Genomic DNA, 10,166 nt, shown 5'->3' with positions numbered 1-10,166 from the left:
TGTCTCTCTCTCTCTCTCTCTCTCTCTCTCTCTCTCTCTCTCTCTCTCTCTCTCTCTCTCTCTCTCTCTCATATAAACACTGTGAACGATTCATGAAACACAATCTTGGAAGGACTTATACCCAGCTTTAAAGAGGCCCAGGGCTTGTGTGTGAATGGGGAGCGAGGGTCGAGGGGGACACAAAAAGAGCAGTGAAAACAAAAACTTCACCACTTGGATCGAAGCCACTTCCTGGAGAAGGCGCTCTCCACCCATAAAGAAAACTCGAAGGCGTTGGGAATGTCCTACAAAAACGAAGGCGCTCTGACTGCTCTGCTAGGCTCTCCCACCCACCCCTACTAATTCCCATTTGGCATATCCTCTCCGGTTTGGAAAAGGGAAAAATGAACCAAGAGACTCCTGGGCACGTTCTAGATTCTCAGCCCCCTCCCAGCTCGGACATCCGGCGTCCCCTCTTCTGACAGGACTTGCACCAGGTCCCCTTCAGCTTCCACATGCTGTGATCCCATGACAATAAGAAAACAACAAAAACACGTTTCAGGTCATTGTCCAAAAAAAAATCTGGCTGGCATGTAAGCCAAGTGATTGGGTTTCAAGCTGTACTATTCCTGGAATCCCTGCCCTTTCCATCGGAGATAAAATAAGGAGGTTTCCAAAGCCTGGAGCCCAATTCCGTCCCTGGCCCACGTCCTCTGAGCCAGAGGCACCGACGTCTTTGTTACAGGACGAGCTGGGTTCGTCACGTCGAACCTCTGAGAAATCCTTCGCTGGCACAAATCTCATCCTGCCTCATTTATTTTGAGAACTGCCTTCCATTTATTCTGTGTAAAGTTTTTGCCTTTCTGTCTCCATCTTTTTTTTTTTAATTCTTACCTCCTGTCTTGGAATGAATATTAAGTATCCGCTCCAAGACGGAAGGGCTAGGCCATGGGGGTGAGGTGACTCGGCCAGGGTCACCCAGCTACGAAGTGTCTGAGGCCAGATTGGAACTTGGGTCCTGCCAACTCTAGGCCTGGCTCTCTATCCACAGGGCTGCCCCGTCTGCGCAGATTTGGGTGTATGTAGTTGCTTGCACACCGTCTCCCCTCGTAGAACATAAACTCCCTCTTGGAAGGCAGGAGCCACAGGGTGGCCTTTCTTTCTGTCGCCAGCCCTTAGCTTAGTGACTGGCACATTAAGTAACAGGAGCTAATGGACGGATTGATTTAATACGTTCATAATCCCAGAATTTCAGGGTTGGAAGGGAATTCAAAAGCTCTTTAGTCCAAATCTCCTTCTTGTGGAGTCAAGAAAACGGAGGCCCAGCGAAGAGAAATACGTGGCCCAAGATCAGCCAACGTCAAGCCTGAGACTCGAACTCGAGGTCTCCCACACTTCGGCCGGTGCTCTCCTCCTCCTCCTCCTCCAGTAAAGGGGTCCTGCTGGGCGTCCCCTGAGTCACGGGGCAGGAAAGCTCTTTGTGGAGGTCTGTGTGCATGGAAAGTATTTGAGTCACTCCAACACGACGTGCCACTTCCTGCAGCGGCATGACTAGACAGAAAAAAGGCCCCGTCAGAGGTCTTCCAGGGGTTCGCAGGCCCGGACAGCTGGAGCGGCGTCGGGCAGTGGCCGAGCCCCAGCACGCAGACGGATTGGGTCAGTGCGAGGGAGAGCCGCTCTCGCTCTTCTGCTGCCTCATCCGTCCCCTCGTGACACGGACAGACGTGCGGAACCGTCACCAGGGCAAAGGCTGAGCCCCAGCCCTGGGAATCTCTGAATAAAGAACATTGAAAACTCGAGCCTTAGAGGTCACAGCCCAGAGGACAAGGGCAATACAGGGGGAGGTCCGGACCTCACGCCTCTCCCTCTGCTTGACCCCAAGAGGAAGACGAGCGAACAACCGGCCCGACAAGTCTCTGATACAAGGATGTGTCGGGCTCCAGGGTCAAGAACAGAGATACGGGGGGACTGGGTGGCTCAGTGCTTGCTGTACCCGCCTGGAGTCTTTGTACTCCTCAATACTGCTTTTTTTTTTTTTTTAAATTCCTTACCTTCTGTCTTAGTAGCAATTCAAAGGCAGAAGAGAGGTAAGGAGAGGCAATTGGGGTTAAATGACTTGGCCAGTATCTGAGGACAGATTTGAACCCTTAACTCCAGGTCGGGCACTGTATCCACTGAGCCATCTTGTTGCCCCTTTGAAACTACTTTTTTTTTTTTTTTAAACCCTTAACTTCTGTGTATTGGTTCATAGGTAGAAGAGTGGTCAGGGTGGGCCATGGGGGTCAAGTGACTTGCCCAGGGTCACACAGCTGGGAAGTGTCTGAGGCCAGGTTTGAACCCAGGACCTCCCGTCTCTAGGCCTGGCTCTTCATCCAGTTGCCCGTCCTTGAAACTAGTTTTTAAAAAATTTTTATTGAATTGATTAAGAGAATTTTTCCATGGTCACTTGATTCCTGTTCTTTCTCTCTCCTCCTCCCACTCCCCTCCCATAGCCAACACGCAATCCGACTGGGTTTTACATGTGACATTGACTCGAAACCACTTTTTAAGAAAGATGTTAATGATTCTGGGTTCTCGTCTAGATGGTCGTCTGTAGAAAAGGTACATCGTTTTGCCGAGTCCAGGGCCCGGCCCACAGAAGGCCCTTTGGAGATGTGTGTGGGACGGCACCGAGTTCGATGGGAATGAAGGAGTCCTGGAGGAAGCCTTTCCAAAGAGCCCATCGCTTTGGTCTAGGACTTGGCCTCGACTCCCCCACAGCCAACTACAGCATTCTGCTGCCTTCACAGTGGCCTAAAGAGAAGTTTTCCTGAGGACGGGATCCTCCCACCATGTTTCTGGACGGAAAACGGACACCGCCTGGGAATCTGGCTGCCATTCGGCCCTCTGTCTGGTAAAGGAACTCAGAAGCCGAGCTCGGCAGCCTCCTCTCTTCGGCCGAATGGGAGTGACCCATCGAGTGGCATCACCCAGAAAGAAAGGGTCGTCCTTCAGAAGCTTTTCAGGGCTGGAATTTGTCCGTAGTCTTGACCTCGCTGCTTTCTACAGCTTGGAAGGCGTCTTGGAGGCAGCAGCATGATGTGGCGGAGCTGGGCCCGGCCAAGTGGCTGAAGATGGATTTTTCTATCTCTGGGAATCCGTTTCCGCAAACGTAAAAGGGAGAGACTAGACTGGTCCATTCTAGCTCCGACATTCCTCGTCCTGAGGCCTTTCCAAGCACCGTCATTCCTGGTTCTACGACCCTTCCCAGTCCTGACATCCCACGATTCCACGGAGCTCTTTCTTCAGCTCTTCTTCCAGCTCTTCCTCCCCATCTCTTTTCTCTGGGCAGACAGTAGACGTGGATGCCCTTCACGACATCCTGGATGTCGTGCCCAAAAGCGTAAGCCGGCGAGCTGAAGGGCCCTGGACCTGGTCAAGGGAAGCCGCCTGTGTTTACGAGTGTCCTAGGCAGCTGCTTCCTATGGAATGGAGGGCCGGCCTATGGCAATGAGGTTCTCACCCTTCCCCCTAACCTCTCCTGGGGGGCTCCAGCCATTTACCATCTGTTAAAGGGGTCAGGGAGGAGTCGACCTGGCTCTGTGTAAGCAGACAGGAAACGGAGCACGGTTCATCCCTTTGTCCGAGCCTCTGGGCTGCCCTGGAAGTGGGGCAGAATTCTGTGGCCGTGTGCATAGGTTGGTACGAGCACCCGAGTGAATTCTGCTCCGGCAGATGCAGACGGATAGACGGACAGAGAGAGGAAGGAGGGTGGGAGGGAGGACAGGGACGGGGAGACAGAGAAAAGAGGGAGCACAGAATTACAGGCGGATGATGAGGAAATCGGCCTCCACCCTCGTAGACATGTGGCCATTGTCTAGACAGACCTGCAGAACAAGACCCAAAAGCCACCTTGGGAAGAGCCTGGCATTGTTCTCCTCCGTTCCCCAAGGCTCCTGGGGCTTAGAAGCAATTCACTGTCCCAACTGCCTACGGGCCAGAGGAAGGCTTCCAAGAGTTTTCAGAAACGCTCTGATCCGTGAGAAAAAGGTATGTTTCCCGGCCCCTAAAGAGGCTGGTCATGGCAGGTCGGGTCTTGTTTCTACGCTCCTGCTGCTTGCTAAGCCTCTGAGAGGAGGGGACTCGAAGGTTTTTTCTTTCACCGCAGCATGGTGCAGCGGGTAGGACACTACCTTGGGCTTCAGGGGAGAGCTGGGCTCCAATTCCGCCTGGGACACTTCCTGTGACCTTTGGCACCCGTTGTCCCTTCTTGCTCCATCTGTCTGTGGTTTCTCAGATTTTCCAAGTCACGTCCCTTCTCTAGGTCTCTGTTCCTTCATCCATGAAGTCCATGGGGTTGGCACAGCTCCGTTCTTAGAGCTCTAACATTCTTTGTTCCAAAGTCCCTTCCACCGTTGACATTCCATATAGTTCCAGGTCTTCTTGGCCCCAACATTCTCTGTTCTAAGGTCTTTTCTAGGTCTTGCTTTGACAATCCCTCGTATTGCAGACAAACTAAGGCCAGGAGAAGTCAAAATGTACCCAAGGGGCCGTGGACTTGGGCTTCCTCACAATTTGGAGCCCAGAGCCTTTTGCACCGCCCTGTGGCGTCTCTGTTCTCCTTGGTCCATGGTCAGTATTATTTTTTCCTCCTTACCAAGTCAAGTGCAGAAGGCTGGGATGACCCTGGGTCAAGCTCCCATCCTGTGGAGCCGGCCGGAGCTGCACAGGATGGAAGTCCAGGCCCTCACTTCCCCTCTTGAAAATAAACCTCTGACCAAGTGGATGCTCTGGCCAAACCCTTGTTTTACTCCAGGGTAGCAACAACCACCACCACCACCACACATTTATATGGAGCAGATTCACAATCTAACGCGATCCTCACAAGAACCTGGGGGGCCGAGGGGCGGGCATCGCCCATACCCCCGCCGGGCAGATGAGGAAGCTGGGACTCGGAGAGAGAGAGGAAGTGACCGGGCAGGGCCGGAACAAGCCCTGGATCCAGAGGCAGCAACTATCATTTTGCACTTGCATGACCTGTGGGACGGGTTATTCCTTCCCCCTGGCCTCAGTTTCCTCTTTTGATGATAGGCTTGTACTCAACCACCATTAAAGTGGTTCCAGCTCTCCACTCTTAAATCCTAGTTAAAACAGTGATTAGCCGGGGGATCACAGGGAAATCATCGCGCCTCTCTGCCTCAGTTTTCCCATCTATCCAATGGGGATAATGAACACCTTCACACGCACGCCTGCCCCTGCAAGGGTGTTGTGTGAGTCTTCGAGCCAGAGTCAGCATCTCTCTTGTGATTAGCCTCAGCCTCCCTTGTCCGAGGTCACAGAATGAGGAGGTGAGAAGCTTAATGGAGGAGTCTCAGCGTCCAGCATGCTTATCCCCTGGTGCCTGGGATGTGGACCAGAAGGGAAGGTTTGTATTTTCTGTTGTTGCTCAAAATGCAACAAAGAGAACTCCGTGCAGATGAGATCAGCGTCGCGCTGAGCGAGGGGTGGCACAGGGCTAGACGTGGGCTGGAGCGGCCAGCAGTGGCCATCTCGAGACGGTACTGAGCCAGGAAGTTGGGGCGCTGCACCTCCGGGAAGGAAATGACCCGAGATCCGAGCCATCAGAGAAAGGCTGCCTCTGCCCCTCATTTTGGGGGCCAAACGAGTCCAAGCTAAAGATAATGGAGAAGAAGCTTCCTTGGCATCATCCCCATCTTCCAGCGGGCCTGGAAGGCTGGAGTCAGGAAGACCTGGGTTCAAATCCCACCTCCGATAAAGCCTGGGGCAAGACCTTTCACGTCCCGGAGGGTCAGCTTCCTTAGCCTAGAACGGGCTTGGCTGGGGGACTCACAGAGGTGGTGAACTGACACAGAAGGGCTATCGGTGGGCAGGTCCTTCCTCAGTTACTCCTGAGCCCAAAGCAAGGAGAGGACTGCAAGGGAGCCCCGAGGGAAGGTCCGTACCCGGCGGCAGGCGCTTGGTGGACTCTATGGCCCGTGGAGACACACGAGGGGCAGCCGGGGGGTAAAAATCCCTGGGTCCGAGGAGGTGCCGGTCTGCACTCACTCGGCAGTGAAAGGGTACCTCGTGTCCGGTTCCTGTAATTCCCAAAGTAGAATTCGTTCTTTCCACTAACAAGGACTAGTTCTGCGTCTCCCGTATATGAAGAGCCGATACTTACTATGCAGAAGGCCACCAGGGATCCCTGTGCAAATCCTGCCAGGACATCGGAGGGGTGATGCTTGTGGTCAGACACCCGAGACAGGCCAGTGTAGAAGGCCATCATGATGAGCGTGAATTGCAGGAGGGGCCGGAGCAGGCGGGCTCCTCTCCAGGTGAAGCGCGCCTGCAGATAGAGCTGCAAGGAAAGAGGACGGAGCGTGAGTAGCTGCCCCCGGAGTGCGGACACAGGAGGAACCTGCTGACCACGAGGAGGGCCGGTCCTCGGACTGGTGTGAGCAGAAGCTGGACAGACACTCGCTGGGGAGGCAGAGGAGGAGCTATGTGGGGAGAGGGCTGCACTGGATGGTCCCCGAGGCCCCTTCCCACCCTCGAACTCTGTGCTCTGACACTCCCCGGATCATGCTGGCCAATCATTTCCCTTCCTCTTAATAGGAACTTTGGAGCTCCATTCCAGCCCCAGTCTTGGGCCGTATGGAGGATTATTACAGAGAACTAGAACAAGGCAGCCTTCCAGAAACAGATGGCTACAATGCATTAGAGAGAATAAACCTTAGAATCGTGGAACTTGGGTTCAAATCCTGGCCAGCTGTAGGACCAGAGAAAACTTTTGGGGAAAGTATGGTAGATGGGTATGGGGTAGGTTTCAGACTTCCCCACGGGAAAGAACTCCTGAATGGATGAGATCACTCATCCACTTGAGTATAACCTGGGCAAATCGCTTCTCCTCTTAGCCTCTGTTCCATCCAGAGTAAAACCATGGATGGGCAGCTCGGTGGCCCAGTGGATGGAGCAGCAGAGTTCAAATTTGGCCTCGGACACTTCCTAGCTGAGTGATTCTAGGCAAGTCCCTTCACCCTCTTTGCCTCAGTTTTCTTATCTGTAAAATGAGCTGGAGAAGGAAATGGCAAACCAGTCCACTATCTTAACTGTGTCCTTGGGCAAGTCCCTTCACCCTCTGCCTCAGTTTCCTTATCTGTAAAATGAGCTGGAGAAGGAAATGGCAAACCACTCCAATATCTTAGCTGTGTGTCCCTGGGCAAGTCACTTCACTCTGTGTTGGCCTCAGTTTCCTCATCTGTCAAATGAGCTAGAGAAGGAGATGGCAAACCACTCCAGGATCTCTACCAAGAAAACCCCAATGGGGTCACAAAGGGTCTGATACAACAGAACAACAACCATAACCCAAATGGGCACATCTGGTCATCTGGGGGAAGGTGCTTTAGGTATCGCAAAGTGCTAGAGAAATGGGAGTTTTGGTAAATAATATTTCCATCAAATAAACCTGATTTGGAAAAAAAAAACCAACCTTTGTTTTGATTCATGAGCAAAGTTATAAGCACGAGGGCTGGCGGTGCTCAGGGGGCGGCGAGCATCGAATCTAGTACCAGAGGAGCTTCATGGGAAGTGAAAGAGAGACCAACTCTGAGCCATCAAAATGCTCTCCCGGACAGGGACAAATACTGGTGTGAGTGTGAGAGAGTGTGTTTGGCGGGGAGGGGGGCACCTGAAGAAGGAAAGGGGAGGGGGGAGACTTTGTCTGAAGGAAGAAAGAAAAGTCCAAGTGATGTCATCAGGGTATTGTCCACTCCCAGCTATCTGGACCGAGTTTCCGTTCTAACCTCGGGCCACAACCCACTTCCCAGGTTCCTGTGGGAACTTGGGAAGCGAAAGGGAAGAGACAACCGGACAAGTGGCAGCTTCCTCCCGCAAATCAAAGTGGAGAAGGCAGGACAGGATGGGAGAGGAAAGAAGGGCGAGGAGAAGGGTAGGAAGGGAGCCAGGGCAGGAGAGGCTAAAGATAGAGCAGGACGGTGCCCTTCCCCAGACAAATGGCCACCTTCCTGTGGTAGGCAGGAGGAGGAAGCTGGCAGAGGAGCCTGGGGAGGGGAAGGGGGAGCAGGGTCAGGAGGTCCTGGTGCTGCGGAGGGTGGGCAGGCAGCACGAACAGAAAGGACCAGCCTCTGGGGAGGGAGGCAGGGATGGAGGGAGGAGATGGGCAAGAGACACGCTGGGCTGCTGGTCACGAATCCAAAGCCATATGGACCGTCGGGGCTTGAAAAGTCCTTTGAACAGAGACTCTAAGTGCCGGAAGACATCTTAGAAGGATGTTAGTCCAGAGAACATGAGCTCTCGGAGCCCGAAAAGTCCTCTGAATAAAGAAGGCAGAATAGTAGTGCTGGAAAGGACCTCAGCAGGGCCTTAGCCCAGAGAACATGGGATGTCGAGGCTCGAAAAGCCCTCCAAAAAGGAAACACCAAATGTTGCTTTCGAATACGGAGCATAAAATGTTTGCTCTAGAAGAGATCCAAGAAAATAGGCTACTAGTTTGTACAACACAGAAGTCAGAGATAAGAACCCAGAACCTAGAACGTGGGTGTTTAGTACACAGCAATTGTGCTGGAAAGAACCTCAGAGATGATCTAGTCCAAACCACTCTTTCAACAAGTCAACAAAATCACAGCAATAACTGAGGTATGGAGAAACAGAAGTGACCCGTCCAAGGTACCGCAGCAAAGTCAGGCCGCCGGTCTCCCGACCAGCACCCAACAAAAGAAAACAATGTTTCTGCTCCAACAGAGAAACCAGCAAAAATAATGAAATAAATCCGGAAACTAGAGCGGAAAGAAGGCAGGGAAATAAAGGCCAGGAAGTGGAACTCATCAGTTTCAGTGTAAAAGGGAAAACTCATGGAAACATTTCTCGAACTGCCTCGGTGTCTTCCTACGTAAAATGGAAATCCAGGATTTTCTGCTTTCAGTCTTCGAGGCTGTCTCTAGTACCTGCCCTGAGATAACTCTGTCACAGATGACTGGCCCCGGAGCAAAGAGATCACGCTCTGAGGGATCAAAGGGGAAAGGGGCAGCCGTCTGACCAGAAAGGACCAGGCTGACTTTGGAGTGCCATTAGCTACAGTCAGGCCATTCCCAGGGGCTCCTGCTGGGTCCATCCCGTCCCGGGTCGGCGGCCACAGGCATTATCAGAGCTCTGGGCCGAATGCCAAGGAAGGGCAATGGATAGGAGGAGTCTGGATGACAGTCAAGAAGTCCCGTCTACGCTGGAGGAAAGGTGGGGAAGGGGACGGGAATTAGGAGAAGTCAGACCAGGGAGGCCCAGACTTGAATAGTTTAAAGAACTGGGAGGAGATGATGCGAGGCCATGGAATAAAAGGACTTGGAGTCAGAGGAGCTGGATTTTAAGCCAAACTCTGTTATATACTGTCTGTGAGACCCTGGGAAAGTCACTTTCCTTCAGAAAGCCCTGTATTGATTCCCCCAGAAGGGACGACTTAAGGAACCAGCATGTGGTTATGAGCAAAGGGATTAGACACAGTTTGCTTGGTCACAGAGGAACAAGTAGAAGGTAGAAGCCCAAGGCAGCTAATAGCAGCTACTTTTCAGATTTGCAAATGCTTTACATATGTTAACTCATTTGATCCTCCAAATAACCCTGGGAGGTACACGCCATTGCTATTAATCATCCTTATTTTACCAGAGGAATCAGAGGCTGAGAAAGGTTCAGATACTTTCCTGGGGTCACACAGCTAGCCAGTTTTGAGGCAGATGTTGGGGGGGGGGGTGGAAGCAAAGACAGAGTACTAAGGAAGAATATTGTTCCAAAGGGAGAACAGGGGCTTCCTTCCTTTCCACAGAGGTGTTCTAGCAACCATTAAGAATATCGGATTGGCCACTGCTGTTCAGGCAGGGGATGGGAGAGCTCTTGGGTTTGGTCAGAATCCCCATTTGAAGGCATCTGGACTCATCTCCTCACCCCTCTGCCCACTCCACCCCCAAGCCATTCTTGGGAAACCTTTGTCCCATACTCACTTCCCGTCCCCAGGGGCTGGACTTCCCCTCTGAGCAATCACTGAACCTTATCTGGCTTCCCTGATTCAGCTATTAGCAGCTCTTGGGAAGGCAATTTTCTTCTGACCCCCATCCCCACAGCAAAGGCAGACTCAATCTCTCTCTCTCTCTCTCTCTCTCTCTCTCTCTCTCTCTCTCTCTCTCTCTCTCTCTCTCTCTTCT

The 10,166-nt window shown here is 52.5% G+C and overlaps 1 protein-coding gene across 1 annotated transcript in view; it reads right to left on the bottom strand.

Annotated features, from left to right (window-relative positions):
* PLPP3 (phospholipid phosphatase 3) overlaps positions 1 to 10,166 on the bottom strand; it is an 88,292-nt gene that overhangs the window by 3,436 nt on the left and 74,690 nt on the right. The window contains exon 5 of the mRNA XM_044671771.1: positions 6,140 to 6,316. Coding sequence (XP_044527706.1) covers positions 6,140 to 6,316 — 177 coding nt within the window. The remainder of the gene's footprint in view (positions 1 to 6,139; positions 6,317 to 10,166) is intronic.

The sequence above is a fragment of the Gracilinanus agilis genome, chromosome 4, assembly GCF_016433145.1.
Source record: "Gracilinanus agilis isolate LMUSP501 chromosome 4, AgileGrace, whole genome shotgun sequence".
Taxonomy (NCBI): Eukaryota; Metazoa; Chordata; class Mammalia; order Didelphimorphia; family Didelphidae; genus Gracilinanus; species Gracilinanus agilis.
The sequence above is the reverse complement of the archived record's forward strand: the minus strand, read 5'-3'. Positions and strand labels throughout refer to the sequence as shown.